The sequence below is a fragment of the Sinohyriopsis cumingii genome, chromosome 7 (genome assembly GCF_028554795.1).
Source record: "Sinohyriopsis cumingii isolate HCF-2022 chromosome 7, ASM2855479v2, whole genome shotgun sequence".
In the NCBI taxonomy this organism is placed as follows: Eukaryota; Metazoa; Mollusca; class Bivalvia; order Unionida; family Unionidae; genus Sinohyriopsis; species Sinohyriopsis cumingii.
In genome coordinates, this window is record NC_142967.1 from 67,460,039 (window position 1) to 67,480,079 (window position 20,041).

General features: G+C 35.4%; 1 protein-coding gene across 1 annotated transcript; it reads right to left on the reverse strand.

The window, feature by feature from the left end:
• Positions 1–1,404: 1,404 nt before the first annotated feature.
• On the reverse strand, positions 1,405–6,379 carry LOC149795453 (docking protein 3-like). Its single transcript, XM_089965243.1, has 3 exons — positions 6,201–6,379; positions 3,847–3,960; positions 1,405–2,809 (listed from the first exon to the last, which is right to left on the reverse strand). The coding sequence occupies exons 1-3, from the start codon at positions 6,256–6,258 to the stop codon at positions 2,457–2,459; spliced, it is 525 nt and encodes a 174-aa protein (XP_089821369.1). The 5' UTR covers positions 6,259–6,379; the 3' UTR covers positions 1,405–2,456.
• Positions 6,380–20,041: the final 13,662 nt, after the last annotated feature.

Sequence of the window (20,041 nt, forward strand, 5' to 3'; positions counted from 1 at the left end):
AATGCTATCCCTTAACAAAACGATGTGTATGTATGTGTTTTTGTGTAGGCACACGTTCGTTTTTGCGTTTATTGTGTTTGTGTGTATGTGTATTTTGTTAGTGTGGACTCGTACGTTTGTATGTGCTTGTGTGTTTGTTTTCTCCCTTAACGAAAACGTAAACCCATGTCCCTGCTCAATGTATTTGTTCTGTGTGAATGTGGAGTGGTGTGTCCATAACCACTAACTCTTTTGCTGAGATGATTATAGGATATTGTTTTGTAGATAAATTCCTTCTCCACAATGTCTTGATAGTACATAGCTTGGATTTTGTTAGTATGAGGGTGATGTTTTGTATAAAATTAGTTTAGAGTAGTACTTTCATCACTATAGATTGTTTGGTAGGTGATTCTATGTCTATAAAGGTATATGTCCCGCCCCACCAGGCATTATATATTTTTTGTCCGCTGTCACTGTTTTTGCCGATTGAGGTCAGCCCCATGCAACATTGTAGCCAATTTCCAGACCGTGACGTCACCCCACCTGTTCCATTCATATTGTCTCTATACAGACTCAATATTGTTGTCGCTATACAGGCCCAACCTTTTGTCCGTGTAAATCTTTTCCGTGAATCGTCCTAAGGTGTTTTGTAATGGTATTTCCAATTGTCCGTAAATCGCAGTGAAAAACTATAACGCTTGGCGGGGCGTGACATGTAACTTTATAAAACGCCCGGCGGATATTGTTGCCAATTTCCAGTACCGTAACGTCATCATTCCTATTGTCCCTATACAAACCCAATATCTTTTGTCCCTATACAGGCCCACTATTCCCATGTTAAGATGCCATTGTCCCCAAATTCCGGACCTGTATTCGCCATGTTAAATTCTCATTGTCGGTATGCAGTCCCAATCCATTGTCACTATGCATCCCTATGTTCAATTCCCCTCGTCTCTATACAGAACCAATCTATTCAATTTCCCTTGTCCGTACACAGACCCAACCTATGTTAAATTTTCATTGTCCCTGTACGGGCCCAACCTTTTTTCAGTATATGCCTTGTCCGTATACTGGCCCAATCTATGTTCAACTTTCCCTTGTCCCATTATAGTCCTAACCATGTTAAATTTCCCCATGTTAAATTATCCTTGTCGACAGGGGCCAACCCACCTATTTTAACATAGAAGTCCCATTGTCGCAAGGGGATTTCACTATACTACTTGTAACATAAATGTCAACTTATTTCTTCCTTACTCACCATATAACCATAGAAAGTGCAAATATGAGTGATTTTTTTACCTTTCTTAAAAACTTATTGTGCATATTTTTCATAATCTTAGGATTTTCTAATTTCCAGATTTCAGAATCGCAAAGGAAAATGGGCAAAACACCAATTCGAAGAGCTGCTGAAAAAACAGATAAAGATGTGTTTGAATTCTTTATGAATAGGTCTGATAATTTCAAGAAGTTTAACAGCACGGCAATTATTTATTTGTGCACCACCGAGCATGATTTCGGCTTTGCTATAGTTTATATTCAATTTGAACGATTTTGGATACTCGTAAAATCGTTTAGATTTCGCTAGAGATGTTTTTTTTTTACATTTACATTAGATTATTAGGTAACAATAATAATATAACTTTTTAGAGGTTTTTATCTTGTTGTACACCGCAAAGACTATGGAAGAAACATGTGTACACTGTGCTCAAGTCATTGTTTGTATTGGTTTAACTTTGCTCCGTACCTTTTATATTAATTTTCACAAATATGTCAGGGTTGTCTTTTCTTGCTTTAAGTTTACTTGAATGATACTCCTTTATGATTTGTTAATTCACCTTTACATTTTCCTAGCCTACTTAAGATTAAATGTTGCGTTTGTGAATGGTTCATATTGTGTATTTTCATGACTTTTGTGATATGATGATCTTTTGTCGCATTTTGACTTTGAAAATTTTGACTTGTAATGTATTTACTAACCATCAAGTTTCAAGATAATATTTTTTCAAGCTGACTCACTAAGTTGTCTAAATAATGTTTCATGTATAATTGTGACAGGTTCCTTTTGAATCCACTTACTTGATGTTGTTCGCTGATACTTTTCGCGTTTGTCCCACTTATCTTGTCCTTATCTATATAAATTGAAATGAACAAAATTAATATATGCTATTTTCCTTTCAACACCTGGCCTAGTATATCGAAATTTACTTGGAACTATACTCGTTAGGCATGTGCTTTTATTTATAAATTTCAGAATAGTTGTTAACAAAGCAATTCCGTCTTTATTCCATCTGTATATATTTATAAAATGCAATAACTGCCAATATCCCCTGATATGTACCAATCAAAATGAAATGATTACTTTTGCTGGTATCAAGTAACATAGTACTCATTATTGGTCACTGTTGGCACCATATTAGCTAAATAGCAATATTGTGATTCAACATACAATTTAATTGTTCATTGTCCAAACACTTCGCTCATTCTTGATCTTCTGCAGATTTATTTGGAAGTTCACAAGGAGAGGAGTAATTGATTACTATTTGTCTGCATCGTTCTAATGCGCGATCATGAATATCACGTGGATCAGTTGCTTTAAACTTAAACATTCCTTCGCCACTCGGAGCTCGTCTTCCAGCTTCCATGAAAAAGATATTGTTTTGTTCAACACCAAAGCGCCTTATAGTGTTCAAAGGCCAGGAATAGGCAACACGATCTAACCTGCCGTCCACAAGTAGAAGAGCTGTGTCTGTTAGTACAATCTTGTAATGCCCATGGAGACTGTGTCGCGTTGATGCCTCAGTGTCATATACTTCCACATCATAGACGGTTTCTGAAATAATGAATTAACTCTGACAAAGTATGCATCATGGGGTTAATTAGTGATGACATGCTTCGCACATCCACCACAAGCATCATTATATATATATATATATATATATATATATATATATATATATATATATATATATATATATATATATATATATATATATATATATATATATATATATATATATACAAATTACTACCATTTGGGACTGAGTGTAGCGCGTGTGTCAGTAGCTCTGATAAATAGCACAAACTTACAGCAGCGGCAACGTTCCTCTTATGTCTATAGATTGTTTCTAAAACTAGCTACAATAAATAAAATGGATTCAAAGTCGCATGCTGCTACCGGAAATTCGTGTGCACATTCTCAAAACATCTCCACGAATCTTACATTATAATTTACCGAGTTGTTGTCATTTAAGGCAACATCCATTGTTCAATAAAACAGTCTCTTAAGTTATGTTACGCAGGCTTCCTTGTTTATGGATTAGTCGTAGGATTGCATTCTCGTTGCCACGCGCAATTCGCTAAATGCCAGGGTCTCCCAGAGTTTTGACCTGTGACTAGCTCAATCCCAAACTATAGTTTTACACTTGGAGAAAAGATAGCCAGGGCTGTTCCTCTACCATTTGTAGCATTTGCAAATCTTGAGCAGGAATATTTTGTCATTCATGGTTTATATTAGTTACACTTATTAATAATATAGGATAATGCAAATATTGGTTGCACAATGCATGTATAACTAAAAGCGTGTGAAAAGCAATGAATGTGAAATGAAATAAATATATATTAATTTCCTACTTTCAAGCGAACTCCTTATATCTATGACGTTTTTAAATGATTATAAAATCTTTAAATCGAGATTCTGAATGTCTAACTATTATTATTTATTATTTTCTCAACTCTGAAAATATGTTTAGAAGATCTGTGTCAATGTTATCTGTGTTTATTATTCAGGTATTACAGATGACATTTTCTTTCTTAAATATAGTCAACAATTGCCTTTTTTATTCTGTCTCCAATATAATCATATACTACCATTCGTCATTTTAACTGAAATCTCGTCGTATGGATGAACATCTTTAGATCGTGTAGACAGTTTGGAGTAAGGTTCTTCATCTGAAATCGCAATCCTGGAGGCTGCATCCAAATCTTCAAGTAGAGAAATGAGAAAACCTTCCGATAATATTTCTAGATTTACACAATTGTGAAATACTTTTTGCAAATTGTTCTGTCTGGTTTGAAAACTATCAATATAAATATAAAAAACACATTACTGTACGATGTTCTACTCGTGCTCTAGCAATGTGTTAAGTGATTGTTTCAAGCTAATTTCTTTACCTAAAGTTTTTATAGTTTGATTTTACTACTTATTTTCCAATGAAAGGATACTCGTAATCTCTCTTGCAATGTCATATTAAGCTTAACGCTAATCCGTGAGTCATAACGGCAACCACCCTCACCGCACAATCTGCTCATGGTGCATTCGTATAGAAATGCTACAGAATTTATTCGATCAAAAAATTCCAATCCTTCATTTAAACGGACAGCTGACAGACATCAATCTATTGTTTTTGCTCTTCAAATACGTGTGTAGCAGATTAATAAGGATATAGTATTAATTGCATTACTTGACATCATACTTGAACGATTTGACTTAAAGGAGGAAAACGAAATATTATTTCCACCCGTTTTCCCAAAACGCACAAGTGTTATCATAATTACCAGTCTTCGGGCATGAATCCATAACATCTAGTATATATGCCAACTAGTTTGTAATTTAGTCAGCGTTATTAATCACACAAATGGACAGCAAGATTGTAGGTTTATGTTTTGGGACTACCACGTCAAGTAAATACAGGTTTGTTAGCTCTGTAAGAAAATCTAGCATATTGTCAGAATGTGACACTAACTCGCTGGATACAAGAACGGGAAAAATGTTGCCCTCTTTTGAAAGGACGCATCTGCCTGGAAGTACATTATCAGTATGTTTACCTTAAGCACAAATAGTGGTCGTGGACTTTACGGTACAGATGGTGTATTTGTCAGATTAAAATAGAAAAGAAAAGAAAAGATAATGAGCTGATTTGACTGTTGGTAAAAATCAAGTGTATTGACATTGAGCAAGCTCATGGCTAGCGAATTTGTATCAAATCTAATGTTTAGCTACAATTTGTCTCCATACACAGATGTGTCAAGTAGTCTGTCAGAAGCTTGGCGCGCCACCTATGCCAGTTGTTCTATATCACATATAAAATTCCACATGTATATATATATATATATATATATATATATATATATATATATATATATATATGGACTTAGTAAATGCATAAAGTATTAGTGATATGTTACAGCAACAGTCCTCTGTTACTTTTAAACCTTACAATATGTTTAGATGCCTCAAACGTTTTCCCAAAAATAATGTGTTTAATTTTGTAAAATTCTGAGAAGTAGTGTTTTCAAAGGTGACAAAATATCTAATAGTAAAACATTTATATAGTTGTCCCCGTTGAACCATGATATTCATTCCAGTCACGGGTAAGATGGAATCAGCAAGTATTTAAATTTCAACAAATAATTTTTTTCTCTAGAATACAAAGTAAAAGTTCAAAAATTGATTTCCAGTATTGTATAATAAATCCTAAATAGTCATATACGTTCTTTCACACGTCCGAATGTATGAAGATTTAACTGAGTTCCAGTTGTATTCCAAATAAGTTCCACTACTGAATATCCTGATGTGTCTGTAGTTTAGAAAGTGCTGACGTGTCAATGGCCTAAGGTGTGATGATGTACTAATAACCTTATGATATATCATAATAGCATAATCTAAATGTCATTGTCTGTATCTGCTTTAATTCCAAATTAATGTTCTAGTCTAAGAATATAATTGAGCATTTTGTAATTCCAGTTAGTAATTATTTAAATAAATTAATCCATCCAAATAACAAACTGAATACAACAACAATATGTATTCTGCTTGAGATGTTAAAGCAAGAAAAAGTATGTTTTCAGGTAAACGATATTGTTTACCCCTCTCTTTGTTCTGGGTCCTAGTTACCATTTTTTGTAAATACTCTGTCAACTGAAACGAAGTTTCCCTTAAAAAATGTCTAAGGTCAGAAGCAATACAATGAAGATATTTACCATGAACAATTATCTGAATATTTATTCTACCAGTATAGAAAAATTTGTAGCTATATACAATGTTGTTTACAAAATTAAGGTCAGGTACAACATGAACTACAGTTTCGACAAGGTAAGGAACAACATACAGACATATATAACATATAATCATTAAGAAAAGCCAACACATAATACAGATTAAATATGCAAAACATATGTAGTTTTTATAACACTTAATTATATGAAAAAACAATGGTACTCACCTTGACTTTGTTGTGTTACTGTAGTATTGATATACGTATGTTTTAAGGTGTGCTGCATGATAGAAATGATTGCATTAGCAGCTCTTTGATATCAAAGTTAAATATACGATGACCGAAGGAAGTAAAACGTTCATTTTATGTAACCTCCAAAAGCATACAGTGTTTCCAACGATCATTCAGTACATTAAAACTAACGGATTGTACCATTGTCAACAGGTAAGGCAGTTAATAGTGTTCCAGTAACAACCAAGGTGAAACACCTCACGTAATACGAAAAGGCATATTGTGTGTTCCACTTTATTGTCATTTTATACGGAGACAAAGTTTGGGCAAAGTTCATAAGTAAAATTTAATGTAAAGGATGCTATCTTAGATATATTAATAACATGAAACTCTTATTTTTGTAAATTGACCAACCTTAGTACATGACCATCATAAATAAACACTGACTGATTTTAACTTCCCTCTTGGCAGTTCAGTGATATATTGAAGTACAATGTACCTCACACGGAGCGAGCTTCTTAACGCGTGACTATATAAGATCATATACAGGCAAAATTATTTAACGATTTATGTTAATTTATTTGCTAACAGTTTAACTATTCTTTGTTTACTTCACAAAGCGTAATGATAAGACGATGAGGTAATTATATAAATATTAGCAATATAGGTTCACAAATGCATACAACGGGTAATATAGGACAAAACAAGTTATAAGCCGTATATATGCAATATAGTCTTTTCTCAATACATATTCGTAACAAAACATATCTAAATTTCTCAACGTAAAGTATCCTCTAGTGTTACAAGGAATAGCTATTTCATCATGCATGTATAGTTACATTTATAATCTTGTGTGGTTACGTCTGCTGTCGTAACAGCGCACGTTACTAACTGTGATTGTTGACCCATAGTGAACATGAACACCTGACTCTCCCGGAAATCCTTTCTGGTGTATTAGGCGGTCGAGGATATATACTCATTGTCTCGGCTGTAAAGGTAGATGGTACGAACTGTATGGACAGACCTGCGCGTCAGCTCAAGTGCAATATGACCTGTTGAACATTCACTCCATGATGACTCTTTTCTAGACATCTCAAAATACCGACAGACTTGGGAGAGAGAGGGAGAGAGAGAGAGAGACCTTGCGCAACTTGTTTTTAAGTTAAATCCAATTCACGCTCAAGTCATGTCATTGTCCACTCCAACCACCACCACATTCATTCAAGGCTTGTGGCAATGGTATAATGCCAAAAGAGCAGGTGTGAATAATACTGATAGCTGTAGGTGCATACTTTTACACTGGTGCCTCGGAGCACAATGCCACTTTTCGCTGGGCCGAAGCAGTAATGAGTGGCTGAGCAGCCCCGTTTAGGAACGTACTACTCACCTCTGAAGCACGAAGAAAGGGCTAGAAAGGAGGCCATGAACCTTGGCGGCTTCACCTTAACCATCAACATTATATAGTGGATCATGAGAATCACACCTTAGCAGGCGCAAATCTAACATGAAGATAAATGTGACATAACTCACCATCGGTACCTGGAATGTGCACACCTATGGACAGTAAAGCAAAAGATAGACCAGAGAGACTAACAGTTCAGATTGTTGGAGAACTGGCCAGAGTGGCATCCAGATAGCTCCCTTGAGTGAAACTCGCCAAGTTGGGAAAGGACAACTCACCAAAATAGGAACATGCTAAAGCGCCTTCTCGAGTGGAAAAAGTAAAGAGGAGAGATGTAATTCTGGTGTTGGATTTACAATCAAGCATCAGCTAGTTGGCAAACAACGCTAAGATAATAAAAGTAAGGACCTTAACACGTGCACTTGAGTCTTCTCATCTTAATAGTGTTCGATACACAAAATATGTTTGGAATTTAAGGCCAAATGTTCATTTTCATATTCTTCTAATTCACAGTCATGTAGTGTAGTAGGACAAATATAACACTGAAGTTGATAATTTAATATTGGTTCATTAGACTGTATTATCCGACTCAACCTTGGGTCACGAAGTATGTTGTTGATGTCGTCTTTAATGGCTTGTAGATGATGATAAAAGAGGTATAGATAATCATTTTATTGTTTTTTAAGTAGTCTACAAACGAAATGACAAATGCAGTAAATTTTCTACGGCTCGCCACATAAGCTTTAGATGTACATGTAGTGTTAAAATTGTAAAGAAATGCCTTTATCAAATGTTATTCAAGGATCATTTTGGTGTAGGTTCTGGATTTTTATAATGTGATATTTACGCCTACGTGATTAGATCATCCACCTCGGACGCGGGAGGTCGCGGGTTCTAAACCCGGCCGAGTAATACCAATGATTGGTTAAAATGGTACTAGCTCCTGCCTCGCTTGAATCTCAGCCATTATGGACACATGGCACTAATTGTATGGTAAAATGGGAACCAGTCTGGTTGTTGTTGTTGTAGGGTTTAACGCCATTTTTCAGCACACGATAGGCTATACATGGCGGCCAGTATTAATGGTGGAGGAAGAACCGGGGAAAATCCCGGAAAGAACCACCGACCCTCGAGAAGCTACTGGCAAGCTTTCTCACATATCCACATTGGCCGAATCCGAGACTCGAACCTACGCAGACAGAGGTGAGATGGCAGTGATCCGTAACGGAGAGCGCTTTTGACCACTTGGTCACTCGGGGCCCCGGGAACCAGTCTGGAAATGGGTGAACATTAAATATAGTATATATGCGTTTAACTGACCAGGAGTTGTTCATAATGAAAGCTATTTTGTAAGAAAAATAATCTTTTAAGAGCTTATACTTGTTGTAAATGAATAAATAGGGACGTTGTTTTATTGATGGAACTTAAGTCCTTTTAACAGTCTTGAATTTGGAACACTCATTACTGAAATTAGAACCCGACCCTATATTTCGGAATTTAAAACATATGTTTCATTTATACTGATAAATATAGGTTTGATCATGAGCACTCAGAAGTTTAAGGTTATTGAACTGTTAATATTATGGTGTTTTGCATAGGTTTACTATGGGAACTGATTTAGTACCGTGAGTCCAGCTTAGTGTAGGTCGGGAGTGAGGATAATGTGTCTGGGTGGGATATGATGCTGTATATCTGTTGCATGATGCCTCAGTGCTAGACATTACTATAAATTGTCACACTGCAGACATCGTAGCTTTATAATGGGTTAAAGCGTTTAATCCAAAACACACACACACATCATTTCGCAACATGCAAATCAAATGCTACAACCATTCACAAATTGAAAAATAACACTCATAAAACTATAAACTGCTTTTTTAATGCATTTTACAGGTGTCATATGATAAAAGGAACTCCAACCATTTCAAACATAGGAGAGAGAGAGAGAGAGAGAGAGAGAGAGAGAGAGGGGTTGGGTGGAGATTAAGTAGGTGATAATCATTCCATTCCCCATGTGCAAAAGGGTATGCTTTAATTTATTCAGTCACGGAAGCCATTGAGGTATTAAATAAATTGAAAATGTATAGAAAAATGTTTCAAAACGTTGTGTTACATTGTGAAATCCCTTTGTTATGAATAGTTGCATGTCAATACAGTTTTTCATAGGTTAAATTAGATCACTGCCTGTGGTAGAGTAAGAATAATTTTCAAGAAAACTTTGATTCCCGTATATTTTTCTCTTTGAAGTAAGGATGTATATTTTGATATCATTGATCCTTCGAAACATAATTGTAGGAACAAGTTTGAATTCTGCAACTGATATGTTTGTTCCTTCTTAGTCATAGTTATTTCTAAACTTAGTTCTTCCTTTGAAATAATAAATCAAGATATTCTCAAATTGGCTTTTAACAGTTATTGCCAGATATTTTGCAGGAAATGAAATTCTTTTTGTTGTATTTAACCGGATGTATAGGATAGATATACCTAAAAATTGTGTTTTCAGACTGGTATAAGTGCAATTGTAAACTGCGAAAATTGTTATGCTCTATAAATGATTAAAGGTTCAGGATAATACAAATTATGTTCGTTAACGTACGGTGGTGACCTTGCGATACAAAATTTGAGTTGACACATTCCCGGAATAAAATAATTTAATACACATATTTGTAAATCTTTAGAGTTTCGTTTACAAGCAGAGAAAGCTGAAGTATATGCCATGGAAGTCGTCTTTTCTTTGGGCATAACGTTTCAGACCTTATGCACCTGACAAGGGAAATTTCAAACTCCTTTTGGATGACTATAGATACTTAACTTAGTAACCTTGACATTCGAACTCTCTATGGGTATCGCGATTGCGTATATTGCAGTGGACACTGTTACGCGCGGGCGTCATATATTCACGTATAATGTCTTTTGATATACTAAGTCTGTTATTTTCTTGGCAACTGTTCTCATACGTGTTTTGCTTCTTTCTAGATCTGGTGTGATATAAGGGAGGGAACAGGTCCCAATGAATAAGGCCGTAATAGCATAATATATAAAGTATGCTAGGCATGTGAGAAATGATCTTTTTTGACGTATAACCATATCGTAATTTTGTATGACACAATTTTATAAATAGACAGATTGTGCAAGGTATTGTATTAAATTATAACTGTTGATAAGCCCATTTGCATATTTGATCATACAATCTGACAATATTTACCCAGGAAAGAGACTGCAAAGCTTTAACTCATAGTAAGTGCAACAAATATGTGGAATATATACCGGAGGGCATTTTGAGTTTGTTGAGACAAGCATGAAACTGACCTTGAAACTAGGGTCTGCCCCGCTTCCCTAAAATATTAGCATAGGTCCGTCTTGTAATTTTCCCGTGACGGAAGTGACAGCCTTTTTCTAGGTTGGAAATCATCTGTTTAAATGTTCCCATACATATGCTAGTCTTGATCCGATTGAAAGGCTACAAGCATGATTATAATGTGTTATTTCATTTTGTTCCCCTTTCAGAATTATTGTACAAGAGTCATAAAAGATGATATAATATATATTTTATATATTGTGTTTCATACGTATTACATTTTCATTTTTTTTAATCATTTAAGTCATGAACCGGTGCTTCATAAATGGCAATGAGCACGACATACAAGATTGCGAATACTGAGCCACCTGAGCTTTAGAGCAAAGTTTTATACAGACTGAGAGGAATTGTGTACTATGTCAGGTGGACATAACAGAAGTTTCAAGTGTCGAGCTGAATCAAGACGCGATACAGTTGGAGCAGGTTGTAAGACTGTAGTTGGATATCTTATTGGTTTAAATACTACTGGCTGCTTGCCACGAACAATATAATCGTCAGGACTCGGTGACAGTGGCACCATTGGCCCGACGTTCCAGCATCACAAACCTAGATTACACGATCATACAGACCGCATTTCAACAAAACCGAACTGAAACGGTCTATAAAGAGTAAACTGCCTGACGAAGTCAACGCATATATTCTCAAGCATTCGTTAAAACTGGCAACAAGCATCCCAAGCTAATGCAACATGTGCATTTATTTTGTGCTTTTTGTGTGGTTTTGTTTGTATAATCATTAAGTTATCAGTTTCATGTGGGTGGTAGGCAGTGTTGTTCACATGAGGAAACACAATCGTGATATAATGGATAATCTGTTTCACCTTGGACGGGACTCTAATATGGTCTGGTGATGAAAATATCCGCTGGACATGGCAACAACCTTTTCTCAATACCTGCACATGACCACCTCCACGTATCCAGAAAATGCATGTTCCAGCATCCAAGTGATGATGTCAGTAGAGTGCAACGCAATGCAAGTGATCCTAAGGATCAATTCGTGACCACACTCGATTTGTTGGAGCGAAGAATGTGGCTCACATATCAAAGTCATACACCAGTGTGCAATCTGTTGTTCTGTGTAAAATGGACTCGCATATGATAGGACTACTAAGGCCGAACAAAGTAGACTGTCAATAAATTTGGAGATTTGTTTTTGAGGACAATATGAGTACCAGTGAATTTGTGCAAGCTGACTTTGTCATATTCGTAAGAAACAAATTCGTTTTGAAAGCCTAAGATTCGGCGCATACGCGACACGCTAATAAGATCCCATCTAAGGCTCTCGATCTATTCATGTATAAAGTTAAAGCCCAGTGCAGCAGCAGCCTGGATGAGAAAGATAATCTGATATATGTGGACGACTCATGTACCGATAGAGCTGTAGCATGTCCCCAGTTCCAGGTTTGGTCCATTATTACAACTGCTGAAACTTAAAGTCTTGATCTATGTTGGACTATACAAAAGGCAGATTTCATATTCTTTATTGATGATTTAACCTCGATGGTTCCATGGTTTGTCACCCTGGGCATCAACATCATGATAGGTGTATTCCAGTTTATCAGCATAGCATGGTTACACTGGAAGTCAAATATTCAGATGTATTTATCTGGTTTATATAAGATAACATTGTGGTATAGAAGACTGCGCTTTGCATTCTGTGTTGTAGTCATTGACCAGGATCACTGTCACATTGAATGGCAATGAGGGGACTGGGGATTGAAACGATTGACGAAGAGCAGTATGAGATTTGTCAATTAACGACTTGTCAACCAAACACAATACATTACAGATGCTTTCAAGAGAAACAAACTATCATCTTCAGTCGACCCCCAACCCAGATTAATGACGAACACAACTACATCTGTCATCACTGAAAAGGACTGTTGCCTATTCTTCTAGGCTTAGGTTGTATCAAAGATTTAAATGAAATGCGAATATATGCAAGAAAACACCTTAAATAGTAAAATGATAAAACGATTAATGATCCAAATTGATTCCAGAAAAACAATGGAAACAATGATGGTATGTAAACATTGACAATTTCCACACGAAATAGATGAAATATGACAAAGTTTCATTCAAATAGTGAAATATGATGCGTTTTCATTCAAATAGTGGAATATGATGCGTTTTCATTCAAATAGTGGAATATGATTAGTTTTCACTCAAACAGTGAAATATGATTAGTTTTCACATCAGATAGTTAAATATGAATGATGGGTTTTCACTCATATAGTGAAATATGATATGTAACGTTGGGACGTATATCTTGCGGAGTCGAACAAATCCTAAAGGTCTCCTCAGCCCCAACGCTCTGTCGAATGGTTGAGAAGCCACCGAAAACGGTCTGCCCCACCTGGTCTGCCTAAAGATCCGTAAAATCTCTTGTTCTCTGCAGACCCGTTGGTCCACAAGCCTTGATTCTTCACCAGGTGATTAATTTTATCTTCTTCCGGGCCAATGTCACCCACCGACAGCAGCACACTGGGTATAACACAACCCAAATTAGCATCACGGCTAAACAGCACCTACAATACGGTGCATATACGGAGATACAGCGTAACTGTCACTCCGTCACTCTTTCTCTCCTTCAGCATTACGCTCAGCATTCACCAGTTGCCATTCAACCAATCACTAAACAACGATCAGTCAGTCAGCTGAAAATGTAATATCCAAATCCGTTTACTACAAATGACACATTCATGTTTAACGGCACGTAATGACGTTATGTACTGTAAACTTGAGTTGATTTTATACAAATTATATCATCGGGACTACTGTGCAAGGTGATAATAAGATTAAAAAATGAACCTGTGTCTGACAAGAATTTTATAGTACTTAACGTAACAACAACTTCTCTTTCTTAACAAATACACCATTACTGCCAATATTATCGTTCTTTTTAGTTACATACAGGTAAACTAGAAAACAGACTATAGCATTGCACTATACGAAGCAAGTTGGATATACCTAAAATAAAACATAAATGTGATAGTAAAACAATTTGTGTCCTATAATACAAGTAGGAAAATAATTTTAAGCTGGAGATCGCGCGTCATAAAGTGGACTGCTCACTGACAGGACTCTTCGCAATGAGATGTTTTAGTCTACGATGAAGTAATTTATACACAGGCCATGTATTCACACATTGCCTGTGCGCTTTGGATATATCAGTTTTCCCATCGTAAGTACTTTGCTCGTGCAGCATAAGATGAACCTAGCTCACCACTTCCAAATTACAAAAGATATACATAAACCATCCTCAGGTAAGACTGTACCCAACAACGAAACCCGAAACATGTATTTAATCCAAATAATAAATAAACTCTTAATATATATATATATATATATATATATATATATATATATATATATATATATATATATATATATACATACATACATACATACATACATACATACATATAAGTCCGTGACAACTATAGTACAACTAGTTTCCTTGTCAGCTTTAGAGAACTCTTTATCAGAGATCGAGATTTCGCCAACATTTAGGACTATTTCTTCTCTTAAAAGTTACAGTAAAGCCTCTTCAACATGGAAACGATGGATCGAATAATGAAAGTTGTTTTGGGTTGGTTTGTTGATTTTAACGGCATATTTAACGCATTATTTGCTATGATATCCATATAAATCATAAGGAGAAGTGTCTTTCCCAAGGACACACTAATAATTAAAAACGATCGATTAAATTATTCAGCCGGACCGCTTCGAGACACATTTCAGTTTTACTAACAGTGAATATTCAATTTACCGACAATCGTCAAATCCGTTCTCCTCGAACATTATGGGTATGATGTGATATACTTCACTGATACAAAGTAAAATCACAAAATGTGTCAGTAGCAGCATCATTAATATTAATGAAATTTTCAAAATCAAAACTAAATCAAGAGGAAATTAGTCTATTATAATATTATTAGCCAAGATCATTGTCTCGTGTGTAGACAACTCATACACCGAACAACTCGTTAATACTCGTTGCTCATTGACAAATTGTTTATACGATTTAGATTTAAAATCTCTTCAGATTCGTAGGACACGCAAACAATACAATGACAATCTTTTTAACATCAGTAACATACCTGTGCAAGGTTTTATTTTGGAGCGTATTCAATGGTTAAGAGAGAGAGAGAGAGAGAGAGAGAGAGAGAGAGAGAGAGAGAGATGACGTCCAGGGTAATTTGGGATTAAGAGATTAAGATTCAGATGAAAACTTGTCCTCTTAACTAAATAGTTTCACTTTGTAACACCGTTAAAGTGGTTTAAAACCTTCTAAATAAAGAAAAGTAATAAGACTGTTTAATTCCATGCGTGTCCTCCACTGTTGCTCTTTTACATTGGTTGCAATTATTTAGGTCTGATTCCTCTAGGCAATAATATCATTTTATACCTACCTAATATTGTTTGCACTTTACAGATTGTTTTTAAAATATTTAAACGGCGTTATTACCATAATGTTGAGGCAATGACCATGTAATGGATTAAATTGATTTGCAAAGCAAATCACTCATTTTTGTTACATATTATATGTCAAATTACAACCCAATGTTTGTTAATATATTCACAAAAGAAAAGTAAATTTCCCAATTTTTTAATTTTTGTTAATGTACGATCAAATCCATGACTATTGCCAGATGGTATCCCCATCATTTTTAATAAGCAAAATATCTCAAAATGTTCTCAACAAATTATGATTAAATTTCCAATGTAGTTTATTTGTGTTATTTAACCAAATAGTTTAAATCTTTGAGAGTAAGTTTTGAAGACACGACATTTCAAATGTTTCTCGTTTCTCGTGACATGATATGATGAGCGAGGTATAATGAAGGAATCTTAAGTAATCGATTTTGATTTTGAATTCATTGAAAATCTAATGACCATTTATGCAAACGGTCTCTACATAAGCAATCAAACGTATTCCACGTGTTTGTGCTGAACACTATACAAAATATCATTAGTTAGTGTAAACTTTGCAGATATGTGTTTGATGAAGGTTTGAATGTTGTGTAAGTTCTCTTTACCTTTTATCTTGTATATACAACAATTGTATTGATAATGATTGAATTGAGATTTAAATAACACGCCTCGATTTGTACTTTATGCAACAATTACAGAGTAATAAGTAATATTTGTACTTTATGCAACAATTACAGAGTAATAAGTAATATTTGTACTTTATGCAACAGTTACAGAGTAATAAGTAAGATTTGTACTTTATGCAACAATTACAGAGTAATAAGTAAGATTTGTACTTCATGCAACAATTACAGAGTAATAAGTAAGATTTGTACTTCATGCAACAATTACAGAGTAATAAGTAAGATTTGTACTTCATGCAACAATTACAGAGTAATAAGTAATATTTGTACTTTATGCAACAATTACAGAGTAATAAGTAATATTTGTACTTCATGCAACAATTACAGAGTAATAAGTAATATTTGTACTTTATGCAACAATTACAGAGTAATAAGTAATATTTGTACTTTATGCAACAATTACAGAGTAATAAGTAATATTTGTACTTTATGCAACAATTACAGAGTAATAAGTAATATTTGTACTTTATGCAACAATTACAGAGTAATAAGTAAGATTTGTACTTCATGCAACAATTACAGAGTAATAAGTAATATTTGTACTTTATGCAACAATTACAGAGTAATAAGTAATATTTGTACTTTATGCAACAATTACAGAGTAATAAGTAAGATTTGTACTTTATGCAACAATTACAGAGTAATAAGTAATATTTGTACTTTATGCAACAATTACAGAGTAATAAGTAAGATTTGTACTTTATGCAACAATTACAGAGTAATAAGTAAGATTTGTACTTTATGCAACAATTACAGAGTAATAAGTAATATTTGTACTTTATGCAACAATTACAGAGTAAAAAGTAATATATGTATGCAAGACCACGTACGGTGAAAATTCGAGTAAAATGGTTTATTTTTTGACCTATCAATGCAAAATCACATTTGTTTACCGAAGTAATCTTTCCGGATGCGCTTAGAGAGCCGCTTATATACATTTCGGGTGGTTAAAAACGACTAAAAATGGGGTAAGTTTCTATAACTTTAATGTGCATCTCTTATCGATCAGACACCTTCCAAATTTAAATTTCTTTGATTACTCTGAAACAAGAGATCTTGGTTCTCTGCTTCAAATAATATAATGAAATAAAATAGATGGAACAGGAACAAATGTGGGATCAAATAAAATCGACTCAGATACTAAAATATGAAGCAACTGTACGTAAAGTAAAATAAGAGAAATGAACTGATCAGTTTGAAGAGAAATCGAATGATAAATTCAAATTGACAATAGCTCAAAATAAAAAAGCCATATGGTCTAGAGCGTTTAAAAGGGATCAGTTCAAATACTAAGAAATCGTTCAATTAGTTCTGCAAGACATCTGACACCTTTCAGTGCCTCACCAAGAGCACATGCTTATAGGTTCATTTTTATGGCCGCCAATACATATATTGATGTATATAAACTGTACTTATGATTCAGGGCAACATTTAGCATGGCTTGTCGGCCATTGATAATAATTTGAAACGTTTCGGAGATAGAACTCAAGAACTGGAACACTCACACACATTGTTTTCGCATACAAAACAGAGGTACAAATCAAATGTTCGCGGGGGATGAGCAGTGCTAGAGATTTGGAGCGTATATCTTAATGAGAGAAAATTTTTCTATTAGCTCATTATAATTTACTTTTTATCTAATAAAACGGACATAATAGAGATTTGTGTTTGCTATAAATCAGAGAAAAACTGGCTTTGTCAAGCTATTTGAGAGGCATATGGTCCCTAAACACACTACATCCTGTCCTTGCACTTCATATTCACAATACTGACATGAATGCAACATATTCAATGAGGAAACGAGTCAGAAACGTTAATTATCTGCTTCGATTATGATACGCTGTGGGCATGATACAAAGATAATATAGTACTGCAGTGGTAGGGGTTGGGACGTAACAAAAATCTAAGTGCCAAGGATCATAATGCACAATAAATGATTTAAGAAAATTCGATAGGTCAGGTGAGGACGCCTAGACAACAAAGTTCGGTTTCATTATGGTACAAAGTTATATCGAAAGTAATAAACAAAGTTAGAGGCATTTAAAAACACATCATTCACTCGACGTACATACGTTCAGGCCGCTTTAATGATTTACAATAAACTCTTTATTTGCGAGATTGATTGATTGTTTTAATATACTGTCATTGTTATGAAATAAACAGAAGAATGCGTTTATCTGCGTCACCATCTGCAAGTTAGCTTTCCAAACATAGAAATTTAATTATATGGTTTATGCCTCCCTTGTTCAGTATGTTAGCTGCTTGCATCAGATGGATGGGCTGATGCAATCCCGGATAATGACTTTGCAAAATATGTCAAACTGGTATTTAATCCAGCAATTTATCCAAGAACTTGCTAAATTGCAACTAAATAGTGGATTTGTTTGGAATTACTGAAAATATATTTGCCTAAAATTCACTATTCATTGCTGTATTTTGAATTATATTAAGAGCAATATCTTTGTCTAAATTTATCACAATTGGCGGTGAATCACAATCAGACATCCTTTAAATCAATGCTCATATTACATTTCAATTGGTAAAATAAAACACTGATGATGCCGAAGTTTATTATAAGTAAGATCGGTATCGTCGATCGTGAGCAATTAATTAAAATAGCATGCTTATCATGAACGATATTTTCAACTATTTCAGAAACATTCCTATTCATTTGATGAAACTTAAATGCAAAATGTTAGAACCTACATTTATCTTAAAGTTGTTAATCGAGGATCAAAATGTGCTAAGAAACAACAAAATATGCCACGTATTGAATATATCATCTTGCGAAGATGGAACTTGAATGCATATTTTGATTGAATCAACATTTGAATGGCTGATTACTATCATGCAATTCGAATGCTTATTTTCATACAACTATGAACCATAACTCGCACACCATGGTCAAACCTTATTGATTATTCATATTCATGAAAATTTATATCTGATTAAAGCTTTCCACACGATTTGAGTTCAATCCAAACATTTAAAAAATGCGACATCTGTTTAGGTAGAGGAGTTCAACAAAGCAGTCGACTCCGTCCCAAACGGCAAAGCACCAGGTAGTGACAGCATATCGCCCGAAGGTATCAAACGTGGGAAGCCAGCATTGCTTCAGCCGTTGCACGAGTTACGCTGCCTATGCTGGGAGGAAGGAGTACTACCTCAAGACATGCGCGACGCCACGATTGTGACCCTTTACAAAAACAGTGGCGACCGCAGTGACTGTGATAATTACAGAGGGATCTCGCTCCTGAGCATCTTTAGCAAAGTGTACACCCGCATCATACTCATCAGGCTTCACCTGCAAGCGGACCGTGTGTACACGGAATCCCAGTGCGGCTTCAGAGCAGGCAGGTCGACGACATATATGATCTTTTACCTCCTACAACTACAAGTGAAGAGCAGAGAGCAAGGTCAGCCACACTACATTATTTTCATAGACCTCACCAATGTCTTCGACCTAGACAGAAGGCTGGGCCTATTTGAACTTCTCAGTAAGATCGTCCCCCCCAAAAAAAAAAACATCAACTCCGCAGCATGATGATCTCTTTCCATGCCAGTATGAAGGGTAGAGTCCAGCATGATGGATGCTCATCGGACTCATTCTCAATCAACAGCGGTGTGAAGTAGGGCTGCGTGCTGCCGCTGATCCTTTTCGGGATATTCTTCTTCCTGCACCTGTCCTTCGCTTCCGACTCGTCCACTGATGGAGTATAACTGCACACCAGGTCAGACAGGAGGCTTTTCAACCTGACACGACAGCGCTCGAAGACCAAAATGAGGTCGGTACTCATCAGGTAGATGCATTTTGCAGATGTCGTGGCTCTTGTGACCCACACAGAGCATGCCCTTGAGAGACTGATAGACCGTTTCGCTGATGCTTGCAAACAGTTTGTGCTCACCATCAGCCTGGAAAAGACAAAGTCAGGGTGCAATATACCACCATTTCCCCTTCC